At 37.9% G+C, this 15420-nt stretch overlaps 1 protein-coding gene across 4 annotated transcripts in view; it reads right to left on the bottom strand.

Moving 5' to 3' along the window:
• ZNF638 (zinc finger protein 638) overlaps positions 1–15420 on the bottom strand; it is a 70610-nt gene that overhangs the window by 29812 nt on the left and 25378 nt on the right. For all 4 annotated transcript variants that reach the window (XM_082643161.1, XM_082643159.1, XM_082643160.1 and 1 more), the window contains 3 exons: positions 10208–10266; positions 9928–9980; positions 1863–1913 (listed from right to left, as the gene is read on the bottom strand). In XM_082643161.1, the coding sequence (XP_082499287.1) occupies positions 1863–1913; positions 9928–9980; positions 10208–10266 (163 nt within the window). The remainder of the gene's footprint in view (positions 1–1862; positions 1914–9927; positions 9981–10207; positions 10267–15420) is intronic.

Here is a 15420-nt window from a genome sequence, read left to right as displayed (position 1 = left end):
AAAACTGATTTATTTAACTAGTATCAACAATTCCCAAAGAACCTCACAAAGAATATAAGAGTAACAAACTATATTTTATTCAAAATAAAATGCTATCATCTTTAGGGACACAGGTCATTTGCTAAATTAGAAATGATAATTTCTTTAGGAAGAAAAATATCACTGAAATAAGAACTCACCTCCCCTTTGGGGTACTTAAAAACAGCATTCAGCCAAGTTACACAGATCTCTAAATGTGTGAATCAACTTAGTAATTAGAAGCAAAATTACTAACCTCAAGGATATAAACACAATCCCATGATGCCTTTAATGGCTCCAAAAGCAGTTTTATTGAGGACCTCCCAGCTCATGCTTCCTTGGCTCCCAGTTGATTAAAAAGCACTTAAGAATACCTACATCATGGTCAGGCTACATAAAGACTATTTTGACTCATTCCTAATGGGCCCTATCTGAACAGGATTATTTAAACTGTCTGACCCTTCTTTGTACATATGTATATTACTGTTGCTTGTATTCCAAAATGATGTTGTTTATAAAGACTGTGATCATCTAAGTGTCACTAAAAAGATTACCAGAGTCAAAAACCTTTTCATTCAGAGAGCAACAGGAGCTTTAGCTCTGAAAATTAGGATGCTCAACGAGCAAGGTAGTATAAGGAAAAAGCCCAGGATCACAAGTCAGTGAATTCAAGTTGAATTCCAAGTCAAGGTGTGAAGTCTGGGGGAATTTACTGATTTCTGTGCACGTTTCCCCATTTATAAACCAGAGTGGTAACTGCCTTAACTACCTAACAGGACATTCTGTGAGAATATGATCATGCTTTTGAAGTTATTCAACAAACAAAAAGAATTACTGACATCTGCAAAATTTAATCAGAATAGTTTACAAATCCACACTTTATATCCAAAGACAGACCTTAATTTTTGCTCAAAAAGAGAAATACCAATCTTTATAGATTGTCACTCAACCAGTCATTTCTTAGTCATTCCCAAATTTTGTCACACTGCAGTAACCTTAGCCCCACTGAGCTCTTAAGGTGTTTCTCTCACTATCCTATGTTACTACCACAAGTCAATTCACTTTACTACTTCTAGTTGGGTACCAGAACTTAAGGAAGAAATATCCAGAATTAATTTCCAACACTCAAGGGGGAAGCTACTGGTTTTAGCACCCACTCCCCCAGATTTCCACCAATGACTCCTATAAACTTACTATTAAAGTAGTATCAAACTGTTTGCTAAATAAGTGCATCTTCAAAACATGTTTTCTAGCCACAACTGACCCCTCAGGTCACTGTTTCTAAGAAACTACTATATGATAATTATGGATCTGCCACCAACAGTGGTTCAAGACCGCTTCCTTTCCTTCCTACCATTATAAAGACAATTTAATACATTGATCTCTATCCTCTTAAAAAGATGACTCTGAATTAACCAGCATTTAGCAGAAATGGGAGGAAAAACAGAAATGGGGATAATGCTAGTGGAAGGAGAAAAAAATTAATAATTACTTTAAAATCCACTATAGCCCATAAAAAATGCAAAGAGAACATAATTTGCTATTAGTTTGTTTATAAAAGAAAGTAAACAGAGAAGACCTCAATAAAAGAGAAAGACGGAAATATCGTCAATATTCATCATGAGAAACAGTTTGCCAGTTAAATTATTTTATTTTGATAATCACTGCAAGGAAAGAGCATTATCTACTAAACCTGCTTTCTCAAAACTTCTAGATGACTACAAATTTCACAGATTGGTACATACTCAGCACACACTGTGTCACATGAGATTCAAGACTACTGATAAAAACTGCTTAAATAATTTAAAGTTAACATGTCTAGGATCCTAATATAGAAAACATACCTGAAGATTTATTTACTTTGGCTGCAGATGTCTTGGTTTGTCCAGGTTTGGCTAAAATAACAAGAAAAATATATCAGTAACACATTACAAAAAACATCACTTAGATTTAGGAAAGAGTTAACTTAGCATAATTTTGGTAAAAACACTGCAAGAAACATCCTTATACTCATCTTTGTATGCCCATGGAACTATAACTATAGGCAAATTCTTAGCCATGGACTTGCTGAGACAAAGGGATAGATTTAAATTTTAACAAACATGAAATTGTCCTCCAGAAAGGCTGTACCAATTAATATTGCCATCAATAGTATACAAGAGTGGGGCTTCCCATTTCCACACAAACACAGTATGTAAAAGAAGTTATTAATCACTCCAATCTGAGCTAGAAACTAGTATGATTTAATCTTTGTTTCTTAAATTTTAAGGAAAGCTGTGTCAATTTTCATACGTGTAAATTTATCTCTATTTCTTCGTGATCTGTCTATTCTTAATATTTGCCAATTTATCTTTTGGGTTTTGAGGATTTTCTTATTAGAGTTCTTTATACATTAAAATTAATCTGTATCATATAGGTAACAACTTTTAAAAAAGTTATGAGAAATACTTATACAAAAATATTTTCGTGTAATCAACGTCTTCCTGACAGGGGAGGACTTTCTCATTCTGAAATTAAAAACAAACCAAAAAACCCTCCAAATTTTCTTTCAATACTTTTAACTGCTGTCTGTGTATCATGTTAAATCTCTGATCCAGCTGTAATTTATTTGTTTGTTTATTTATTTATTTATTTGGCTGCGTTGGGTCTTTGTTGCTGTGCGCGGGCTTTCTCTAGTCGTGGCGAGCGGGGGCTACTCTTCATTGAGGTGCGCAGGCTTCTCATTACGGTGGCTTCTCTTGTTGCAGAGCACAGGCTCTAAGCGTGCGGGCTTCAGTAGTTGTGGCATGTGGGCCACAGAGCGCAGGCTCAGCAGTTGTGGCGCACGGGCTTAGCTGCTCTGCGGCAATGTGGCATCTTCCCGGAGCAGGGCTCGAACCCGTGTACCCTGCAGTGGCAGGCGGATTCTTAACCACTGCGCCACCAGGGAAGTCCCTGTAATTTATTTTGATACTATAAACTATATACTTTACAAAGAGGCTATAGTCAATTTAATGAATAATTGATCTTTTCCCTGCTAATGTGAAATATTACCATAATGATTTACTGATATTCCATATGTTTGGGGGAGTATTCATGGAATCTATTCTGTCCTACTGATCTTTTGTCTATTTATGCAATTATATGAAACTATATAAATCTTTTAACTTTGTAATATATTTTAATATCTGTTAGTGCTGGTCTGTCCTAATTACTCTTCCTTTGCAGAATTTTCTTGTCTATTCTATGTATAAACTTTATTATCAGCTTATATAGATTCAAAAAATCTTTACTGGTATTAGGTGCCTAATATTTATCTTTTAATATAAGAAAAAAAGGCATATTATAATGGTGAGAGGCTTTCTATCCAAAAATGAGCTGTTTTCTCATTTAAGCCTTATTTTATGCCTCTTAGTACTTAAAAGTTTTCTTTTCATAGCTTCTACCTTTTTATTATAAATGGAATATTTTATTAGTATATTAATATTTTATTAGTATATTAGTATGAATGGTTCTTTTTTATGTAATAAAGCAATTAAAATGTTATAGTTATTTAGAGAATTAAGATGGCTAATTATTTAATAGCATTTCAATAGATTCTGTTGGGTTTTCCATCATACATATATATTTGCAAACAATAATGTTTTATCATACGTTCCAATTTTTATGCCTCTTGACTTATAGTAGTGCACCAGCTAATGGCTATTAGTTTTAGAACAATATTTATTTTAACTCACAGAAGTGATGATGAGTATCCTTTGTTTTGGTCCCAACTTTAATGGGAATGCTTCTACTGTTTAACTTAAGCATATGCTGGCTTTTGACCTGATATATGCATATTTGTTATGTATATAAATAAAGTACGTATACACAAACACCTTATCATATTAAGGAAGTAGTCACCTACTTTAAGAATTTCTCAGCATTTATCTCCCTCTATTTAATATAGTAAATGGAATTGACAGATTTCCTAATTTTGAACCATCTTTATACTTTTGACATAACCCCCCTCCCCATCTTGGGCATACTATGTTATTCATTTAATATACTTCCAGACACTAAAATTTTACTTAAAAACTTTACATCAAATATTCAGAAGTGAAATTGTTCTATAATTCTAATTTACTATGATAGCTTTATCAGCATTTTACAACATTTCTCTAACTTTTAATTTTGAGATTACTGTATATTCACATGGAGTTGTAAGAAATAATAGGGAGAGATCCCATATACCCTTCACGGAGTTTCCTCTAATGGTAATATTTTGCATAACTAAGTACTATATCATAAACAGGGAACTGACATTGATGTAATTTACAAACATTCCAATTTCCCCAGATTGCATGCGCGTAATGTATATTTAGTTCTATGAAATTCTATCATATATGTGTAGATTACGGTGACGACCATCAGTCAAGACAAAGAGGAGTTCCACCACAAGGATCTTTCCTACTACCCATTATAGAAAGCACCATCTCATTCCTCCCCCAGAATCCCTGACAACCACTGATCTGTTCTCTATCTCTTTAATTTTATCATTTCAGGAATGTTATGTAAATAGAAGCTTACAATACATAATTTTTTTAGATTTAGTTTTTTAAATCACCACAATTCCTCTGTAATCCATTCAAGTTGTTGCATGTATCAATAATTCATTCCTTTTTATTGCTAAGTGGTAGGTATTCCATGCTACAGACATAACACGGTTTGTTTAGCCATTCACCTACTGAAGGACATTAGGGTTGTTCCCAGCTTTTGGCTATTAATACAGAGGCTGTAAGTATTTGTGTACTGGTTTTGTGTGAACAGGTTTTGTGTGAAATGTAATTCACTTGCCTGAAATAAATGCCCAAGAGTGTAACTGCTGGGTCCTATGGTGCGCACATGTTTAGCTTTGTTAAAACACTACAGTACTTTTTTCGAGAATGGCCATACTATTTTACATTCCCACCAGCAATGTGCAAGTTTCTCCACGTCTTCAATAGCATTTGGTATTACTATTTTCTTACTTTAGCCACTGTGCTAAGTGTGCAGTGTCTTTGTCAGTATTCGATGTTGGTATTAGCCTGTTTTTTCCTTCCTGTTTCCCCTCCCTCCATACTCCCTTTTAAAGAATGTCTTCCTTTCCTCTGCATGCTATGGAATTGTTGCAATCAGAACTAGAGTTATTACTTCCTTTAAGGTTTGCTGGAACTCACATGTGGGAACTATTTGGGCAGAGTGCTTTTATTGGGGAAATAACTGACTTAAACAAAAAAAGTCATTTTCACCTGGGAATTGAAAAGAAAAAGACATGCACTTTAAAAAAAAAGGAAACCAATAAAATCTTACAGAAGAAAAAATCATTAAATCAAGAATGACTAATCAGAAAATTTTGGTTCACTATGTGTTTTTCCATGGGTTCAGTTATTTTTTTTATTGAAGTATAGCTGATTTACAATGTTGTGTTAATTACCACTATATAGCAAAGTGACTCAGTTATACAAATATATATTTTTCATATTCTTTTCCATTATGGTTTATCACAGGATACTGAATACAGTTTCCTGTGCCATACAGTAGGACTTTGTTGTTTATCCATTCTATGTATACCAGCTTGCATCTGCTAATCCCAAACTCCCAATCCATCCCTCTCCTGCCCCCCTCCCCCTTGGCAACCACATATTCTCTATGTCCGTGATTCTGTTTCTGTTTCATAAATAGGTTCATTTGTGTCATTTTTTTGACTCCACATAAGTGATATCATATGGTATTTATTTTTCTATTTCTGACTTACTTCACTTAGTATGATAATCTCTAGTTGCCTTCCATGGGTTCAGTTATGACACTAATACAAATGTAATTTGAGTATCCCTATACTCTTCCTCCAGCAAATATTTATTCACTAACCCTTACACCACATTAGATATTAAGGTACAGAAAAATAAAACTACAAATATTCCCTTACCCAGCCAAGTGAAAGAGACAGACTTATTAACAACCTGTTAATACCAAGTGATTTAATGTACACAATACAGTATTTCTAGGAGGGAGTTGGGAGCATTTAACTGCCTAAGAGTCAGGGAAGGTATCACAAAGAAGCTTCATCCGAGATGGGCCTTAAAAAATAAATTAGGGGGCCTCCCTGGTGGCGCAGTGGTTGAGAGTCCGCCTGCCGATGCAGGGGATACGGGTTCGTGCCCCGGTCTGGGAGGATCCCATATGCCGCGGAGCGGCTGGGCCCGTGAGCCATGGCCGCTGGGCCTGCGCGTCCGGAGCCTGTGCTCCGCAACGGGAGAGGCCACAACAGTGAGAGGCCCGCATACCGCAAAAAGAAAAAAAAAAAAAAAATTAGAATTTGCCCCACCTCGACCCTCCAAAAGGAGTCTTAATTGACTTTGTATTTTCAATACCTTGCACAAGGCCTGGCACCTACTAAATAGCTACTTCATAAGTGCTTACTAAGGAAGTTAACTGGAATTTAGACAATGATTCCACACAAATGGATAGCATAAAGACCCGAGAAATGAAATACCACAGCTGGAAAATAAACTATTCTGAGTAGCTTAAACATAATATACAGTTGCGTGACAAGAGATTGAAAAAGTCATCTGGGCCAAAGGGGAAGGGGTCATTATGAAGAATTTGGGCTTTCCTCTGTGGGTCACTAGGAGTGGAATGATCAGATCTGCTTTAAAGTGACCTCAGGGCAAGGGTGTTAATACTGGAGCAGAGTAGAATAAAAATCGCCAGTCGGGAGGCTATCTTCAAAAATTCAAATGTGAGTCTAAACTAAAACATTTACAGCTGTGATGGAGTAAAGGTGAGATAATTTGAGGTATATTCAAGAGAGAACTAATTGGACTCAGCCACCTATTGGATGAAAAGAGGAAGGATGTTATTGAAGTTTGAACTGGGTGGGACAAAAAAGAAGACAAGACAGGGTAAAGGGTCACTAATAGATTCCTACACTGGATAACTAGCGGTGTTGTTAGATAATATAAGAAAATGAGGCATAAACTTGAGGGGGCAGAAGAGGTTTATGTCTGTATGGGAGATGTCATTGGTCCTTAAAGATATGGAAAGGAAAGAAATCAACCAGCAAGAAAAGTAGGACATGAGAAGAGGAACAGACATTTAGGGAAACAATGAAGGGAAGATAAAAGAAGAGCAATCAAAGGAGATATAGAACCAAGTTTTCATTCTCAGAGAGGTACTTTAGTATAGGTGAAAAGCTTGGGAAGCATACAGTTTTTGGGTTTGAATCCTAACTCTTCCATGTGACCTTGAGTAAGTCATTTAACCTCTCTGAATCTGTCTCCTCATCTATCAAACGAGAACAGTATGAACTATACTCATAGGGTGGTCTGAAATATTAAGTGAAGTAACAAATTGCCTACTATAAATAGTGTAACCATGACAGGTTTCTTTCCCTTGTTTTCTGTCTTCTGGCACAAGTTAAACTATAAGCTACTTAGAAATAACTCTCTGATGTATCCTAACCACTTTATAAAACGTATCTAATTATGGGCATATAGCCGAGTGCTCAGTAAGTAATTAGCACTGGGTAAAAGTTCTAAAGTTTCCCTTTCTGATAAAATTAGGCTTTTGCTCCCTCCCTGTACTTTCCTACATCCTTTTAGATTTGTGCTTATAACCAAAGTTCTTTTTTTTAAAATAAATTTATTTATTTATTCATTTATTTAATTTTTGGCTGCATTGGGTCTTCGCTGGTGCACGCAGGCCCTCTCTAGTTGCAGCGAGCGGGGGCCACTCCCTGCTGCAGGACGCAGGCCCCTCACCATGGCGGCCTCTCCCGCTGCGGAGCACAGGCTCCAGGCACACGGGCCTCAGCAGCCACAGCACACGGGCTTCAGCAGCTGTGGCTTGCGGGCCCCCGAGCGCAGGCTCAGCAGCCGTGGCGCACGGGCCTAGCTGCTCCGCGGCATGTGCGATCCTCCCGGACCAGGGCTTGAACCCGTGTCCCCCGCACCGGCAGGCGGATCCCCAACCACTGCGCTACCAGGGAAGCCCCCCACCAAAGTTCTCTTTAAAACTACCCTGACTTCCTATCCCTCTTCAATCTGACATTGCTGATCTCAAAAAGCTATCTTATCTTTCTCACCTGACACTTTCTCAGCCTTGGGTTCCTCTCTTTCTTTCTACATTTATATTAGAAGGGAGGAAGTACTTAACTTGAAGCACTTCTCCCCCTACGCATTACTTTTATTATGTTAGGGCCAGTCCCAAAATTCAGACCTTAAACTTAACAAAAAATTTTCCTAAGTATCCCACTTTCAATGCCATGTGATTGACTAAATGATATCTCCCATAGATATTCCTTGATACCTGATATTTAGCAATGTTCTCCCCCAGTTCAAAGAAATCACTACAGCTAAATTTTATTATAATCAACATTACCACATTCATCTAGAAAACTCCATCCGGCCTGAAACCTTGAAATTTTTTAATTTTTTTTTTATTTTATCCACTAAAAAATTCTGTATAATAAAAATTAAGATTTTAGCATCCCAGATCATTTTAATTAACCTTTTAATATCAGGTCCTAATTACCTGAAAGTGAATCCCAAATGTTTTCTCAATAGGATTTTTCAATCACTCCATGTATCCAATCTACATGAGAATCCTAAACAACTAGTGGTTCTTTATTCTCTAAGGAAATTTCCCAGAGTTTGTACCAATTATTACTAGGTCTTACACAGAAAAAATGGGGTGCACTTATCCAAGCTTTGGAAACAGTGGGTTAAACAAAGTTAAACGGGTTTCTTTCCTGCAGGATTTCATAAAGTGAATGTGTTTGTGGATTATTTTTTAAAGGAAAAAAAAAAGGTATAATACATACCCTAAACTTTACCTGATCCAAAACATGTTCTATGAATAAGTCTTTCAAGCAACACATTTTGAGAAATGCTGTTAATGGGGTCAAATTAAAAAACACCCCAGCACTACTCTTCAAGGCCTTTCTGTTACCTTTTTTATGTCATGTCCCTAACTGAAGTAATCTTCTGCCTCTAAATATTATCCATTTACAGGTTCACATTTAAAACTTTAGTAAAAATTTATTGCATTCCAGAAGCCACTCATAGTCACCTGCACTAACTTCCAATAACTTCAGGACACTATCCAACTAAACGTTATGGAAAATTGAGATATTCTACACAATCCAATTTTCCAGTCACTTGAATATTAGTTCTAATGCCAAAAACTCTTTATCTATTCTGAATATAAATCCATAAACTACCTACCTTTCGAAAAGATAACATACAAAACACAATTTAAGTTTCCTAATATATTGTTTATTTCAGCCTTTCTGTCTTGTCCTTCACTATCACACTGTTTACTAGATTCAAGAGTGTATGTTTTGGCAATAACTTTTTTCTCTCGACATTTCCAATCCTAAATGGACTGAGAAAAAAAATAATAAACTGGGTTTAAAATTGTATGCAAAATTCATTTAGCTAGATTCATAATAAAGACCTGAAGTATTTGCCTGTGTGTAAAGAAATAACACATAAGTGTAATATCATCTATTTCTGTTTAGTCTTTTTTGTTTACTTTTTGGTTCTTAGCAGACTTTCAAAATCAAAGGGGACCACCCAAGCAATCTTAACATACCTTTATGTTTTGTCTTGTCAGTTTACTGGGAGGGAATGGAAACAGATACTGCAAAATTAACCTAAATAGCTATTTACTATGGAACTATGATAGGTACTTTGCATACATTATCTCATTGAGTCCTTATATTTACTCCACAAGAGATTTCACAATTAAACACTTAATATTAACCATTAGCTTAATACAGGAGCCAGTGTGGGTCCCCCTTCTCCTAAAGCACAATGAATAATGTTTTCCTAGCATCATCTTACAAGAAGTTTCCAATCATCTGACAAAACATACTCATTTGGAGGAGTACTGAAAGTAACAACTTACTAGCAGAAGCTGAAGTCACAGTTTCAACAGCCTTGGAAGCATCTGTATCTTTTCTGTTAAAAGGAGAAAAAAATTTAGCAAAGAATAAAATTCTAACTTCTAAAACTTCTAAAGATGCAAAGCTTAAATCTAAAAAAGTTTAAAATAATTCAGTTTGAATGATGTCCCATTTAACTGGAGCCAGGATGATAAAATATATTAAAAATGTCACTGTAAAAATTAAAAAATTTTAATTCATATGCATAGTCATTCTCACATAGGAGATGATGGAATTACTTACTTTAAAGTAGATGCAGATGTTTTCTTTGAATCTGATATCTTTTTCTTCACCTCTTTGTTCTATGAAAGAAAAATATTTTGAAAAATTTAGTTTCTTCCCCAATTATAAAAAACCATTTAGAAAACACACAAAAGCATAAGAAACACACACACACATGTACATCAATCTAAAATATTCCTACCCTAAAGTATAAATGCTAATCACTGTTTTCTATTTATAGATATTCTTCAATTTGTGATCCTACAGTGTAATTTTACATCCTGCCTTTTATCACTTATCTACATTTTCTTATCACTACCTTTCAAAAACATTATTTCAAATAGTGCTATAATATTTCTGATGTCTAACTGCTATCACTCTGGTCCAATCTACCACCATCTTTTCCTTTAATTACCATAATAGACTCATAATGGTCTCTGCTTCTGTCTTTGCCTTTTCACCCATCCTCACTCCATTTTAAACATAGAACCAGATTGATCTTGCCATTCCTAAACTCAAAACCTTTCATCACACTCAGAGAAAAAGCTAATACTTAAGCGTTTACACCACACATTCCATGCACTCTTTACCCCCAGACTATCATATACTTCTCCCCATCCTTCTCTACTTCCAATCCTAAGCATCCTTTATACTTCTCAAACAAAACAAACTACATAGGCATGGACCTGAGAAGCCCTTTGAAGTTGCTGTTCCTTCTCTCTGGAATGCTCTCAATCCAAGGAACAGTTTGCTCCTTCACCTCCTTTAGGTGTCTGTTCAAATATCACCTATTCAATGAGAGCTTCTATAACTACCTTATTGAAAGTTGCACGGCTCCTCTTTCCCCAAAAAGAGCACTTCTATTTCCCTTTTCTGTTACTTTCCTCCACAGCACTTGTTGTTAATAGACATAATATATATATATATATATATATATATTTAATTTCCTTGTGGTCTTTCTCCTCTTCACTATCACTGGTGTCTAAAATCATGCTCGGCAATTAGTGAACATTCAATAAATGTGTTAAACTGATCTGAACTTAACAAAAATTGTTGTCATGTTATTTTATGTTTTCTGTTCTTTTGGGGCAACCTTGCCATTTCCTTTTGTTCTATATGGGATTTTATCCCAAACATCTTCCTCACCCCAATGGTTTAGAAGATAATCATCATCCTACTTTTATTCTACTAATGGGTATCTTCAGTTTTAAAAGAAATGTGAATCCACTGATTTCTTCTGTATAAATTTAAAAGCCCTTACACCTTGGCTTACATGGCACTTTAAAAAAAAATTTTAATTTATTTATTTTAGGCTGCGTGGGGTCTTTGTTGCTGCACGCGGGCCTTCTCTAGTTGTGACGAGCACGGGCTACTCATTGTTGCGGTGTGTAGGCTTCTCATTGCAGTGGCTTTTTTTGTTGTGAAGCACAGGCTCTAGGCGTGCGGGCTTCAGTAGTTGTGGCTTGCGGGCTCTAGAGTGCAGGCTCAGTAGTTGTGGTGCACAGGCTTAGTTGCTCCGCAGCACGTGGGATCTTCCTGGACCAGGGCTTGAACCCGTGTCCCCTGCATTGGTAGGCGGATTCTTAACCAATGCACCACCAGGGAAGTCCCCATGCCAATTTCTGATGACATATTTTAGACCAAAATTATTATTGTTTTTAATTTTAAGTAATTTTTTTTTTTACAATTTATGTTATTTTATAAAGATACGAACGACTATTTGGATCTTACTCTGCTTAAATGGTTTCATTACTCATCACCAATCATTTTATATCATAACTTCTCCATTTCTTAAGTTGTTCATTTTGATAGTAATATTTTCAGAAAGATAGATGAAATGTTCTTCGAGCCCATACATGTCTGAGAATACCGCCCTAGCATACAACTTGGGATTTGACCTGAAATGCATGTACTGCATTACAATCAATCTTTTTTTCCACTCAACCTTGAGAATGTGTTGCTTGGCTATCTAAGGCTAGTCTACTTTTTACATTTATACTGTTTCTGCCTGGATCACTATAGCTTGCACCTTTATAACTATGAAAATTAACATCTTCACCAGTTTTTAAGTGATGTTCTCTTTCTGGAATTCCAGTTATATGCAGATTGGGTCTCCTAGATGTATCCACCATGCCTTTGCTCTTAATCATTTTAGACTTTTTAACCTTCCTTAATAGACAATAAGTTCTAAGAAGAATGGAAGCACATCTGCCTCGTTCATCACTGCATCTTCTGCATGTACCATAATGCCAGACACATAACAGATGTTCAAGAAATAGTTTCTGAATTAAAGTAAAACTAAACTCTCTTCTGAATTGCTTGTATCTCTGCAGTTTTATCTCTTTGTTATTCATTAGATTTTCCATAAAACTCAAACCACTGTTCACTGCTTCCCAGCACTGCTTTTGTTTCCATTCAGTCTTCTTAAGTATAAGCTGGCTGCTTGCTCTAGGTTTTAGATGTAACGTCCCCGTGAATCTTGCTGAAAACAGTAAATTAACAATTTTTAAGTCTTGTTTGTTTTGTTTTTGCAAAGGGTTAACCTGCAGCACTATTTTACAATTACAAGGGTTCTGTTTGTTGGAAAATCTGATTCTACTTTTTTATCAAGAGCTCCTGCTCCTTTAAGGAAAATTTTCAGTATCAACATGTGTCCATTTCTCTGGAAAAGAATGCTTGCTTTCAGGAGATGAGTTAAGAATCATTGTTAAGGATTGAGGTCTATGCTGGCTTATGATTAAAAACAAGGTTACTGAGCTTGGCAGAGTTGTGCAGACCCATATTTTAATCTTTCAGGCTTAAATACAGGGATGTAGAAAATTTTAACCTTTTCTCTAACATTTCATTATTGACTCCAAGAAGTAGCAAAATGAAGAGAATTTCTATGAATCCACAACCAGAGTCCAAGGCTATCCTAACATGAAATATCAAACGTGGGCAGAAAAGTTTCATCGTAGTTTTGACTATTCATGCCAAAATTAAGACGTGGATCAAGAAACCTTTAGGGCTGCCCTTTCTTTTCTAGTTTGAGTTTCAAGCCTATTTTGGGCTTGCTCTATTAGGAAAACTTAATGTCTTCCCCTGTGATAACAGGTCAGAAAGATTGTCCCATATACTTCTAATCTGAAGAAGCCATAACCAGAGTTCTGTTGGGGATCCCCTCTGGTGAGTCACAACAGAGAAGTCAGGAGTTAGCGTTCTAAGGCTTCATTTCAGCACCATCCAAACCATATTTAATTGAAGAACATCAACGTTTTTGACAGGTAGATGGCATGTTTTCTAGTTTCTAGTGCTGATACTTAGCCCATTCATTACTATGAAAATCAAAACAGTAAAATATGGGGACTTCCCTGATGGCGCAGTGGTTAAGAATCCGCCTACCAATGCAGGGGACACCAGTTTGAGCCCTGTTCGGGGAAGATTCCACATACCACAGAGCAAGTAAGCCTGTGCACTGCAACTACCGAGCCTGTGCTCTATAGCCCATGAGCCACAACTACTGAGCCCGCAAGCCACAACTACTGAAGCCTGCACGCCTAGAGCCCGTACTCTGCAACAAAGAGAAGCCACCACAATGAGAAATCCACGCACTGCGACTAAGAGTAGCCCCTGCTCTCCACAACTAGAGAAAGCACATGCACAACAGACCCAAAGCAGTCAAAAATAAATAAATAAATAAATAAATATGATTGGGCTATCTGACTTACACTGCTGCCTTACCAAACTTATCAATAAGTCATCCAAGAGAATTTTTAAAATACTGTTTGAAATACTCTAATACCCTAAATGTATCCTTAGTCACCCATTTTCCCAGATTAAACGTTTTAGAATTAAAGAAGACTGATCTCCCCAGTTCTCCAAATTTAATGATCAGCCAGTCTTGCTTGAGAGTCACTGGTATAAGCTATTTCTCCTTTCTATTCTCAAGGTTACTAATCTACCCCAAACCGTTACTATTATTATAACAGTCTGGTTGGCTAGATGAGCACTCTAACTGGATCAGTGATCTTTTCTCTTCTTTCCTTTAATCAATTTGCTAAGCTTTCTTTGCCTTCAGAGTCATTTGCCCAACTAATTCATTCTGCATATCACTTCCTGATGAGTCTTTCTAATCCATCCATTTCACTATGTCATAGTGAAATGACGGTTAAGAATCCGCCTGCCAATGCAGGGGACAAGGTCTGGGAAGATCCCACATGCCGCGGAGCAACTAAGCTCGTGTGCCACAACTACTGAAGCCTGCGTGCCTAGAGCCCGTTGCTCTGCAACAAGAGAAGCCACCGCAATGAGAAGCCCGTGTACTGCAACGAAGAGTAGCCCCCGCTTGCCGCTACTAGAGAAAGCCCACACGCAGCAACGGAGACCCAATGCAGCCACAAATAAACAAACAAACAAACAAACAAATAAAAATTAAAAAAGAAAGAAAGAAAGGAAATCAGGACAGGACCTGTGCCTCTGGGAGGGAGCTGTGAAAGAGAAAAGGTTTCCACACACTGTGAAGTCCCCTCGCTGGTGAGTAGATCAGCCAAGCCAGAGCGTAGGCTTCAGAGGAGAGCACAGCAACAGGTGTGTGGAGCGCAAAGTGCGGAGACACCTGCACAGAGGCTCATGCCGACTGGCACTCCCCAGCCTGAGACGCCTGTCTGCTCACCTGCTGGGATGGGTGGGGGCTAGGTACTGAGGCTTGGGCTTCAGAGGTCAGACTCTGGGGAGAGTACTGGGGTTGGCTGAGTGAAGACAGCCCTGAGGGGGCTACGGTGTAATGCACCACAACTGAGGAAGTCCAGGAAGAAGCCTGGGCCCACCAGAGAGGCAAGGCACCACTGTTGTTGGGGGGTACGCAAGGAGGAGGCTGGCCCACCATAGGAGCTTCTTTCTCTGTGCACTCACAGGTGGCAGGACACTGCCTACACAAGCTCCAGCGGCGGGTGCGAGCCACTGCTGATGCCAAGGGCCCTGTGCGTGGGTGCAGGTCATTGCCCCCACCTTCCCAGAAGCCTGCACAGCCCACCACTGTCAAGGGTCCCACGATTGGGGCCAACTGCCCTGGGAGCGTGCATGGCCCACCGTTGCTGCTGAGGGTCTCACGACCCAGTGCCAACCACCGCCCCCACCTCCCCGGGGGTGTGCAAACCACCACCACCACTGTGGAGTGACCCACAACCAGGAGCCAACTGCTGTCCCTGCCTTCCTGGGAGCTTGCAGGAGCTGTGCACCTGCACAACCCCTATCAA

The sequence above is a fragment of the Mesoplodon mirus genome (assembly GCF_964341445.2).
Source record: "Mesoplodon mirus genome assembly, chromosome: 14".
Classification (NCBI taxonomy): domain Eukaryota; kingdom Metazoa; phylum Chordata; class Mammalia; order Artiodactyla; family Ziphiidae; genus Mesoplodon; species Mesoplodon mirus.
The sequence above is the reverse complement of the archived record's forward strand: the minus strand, read 5'-3'. Positions and strand labels throughout refer to the sequence as shown.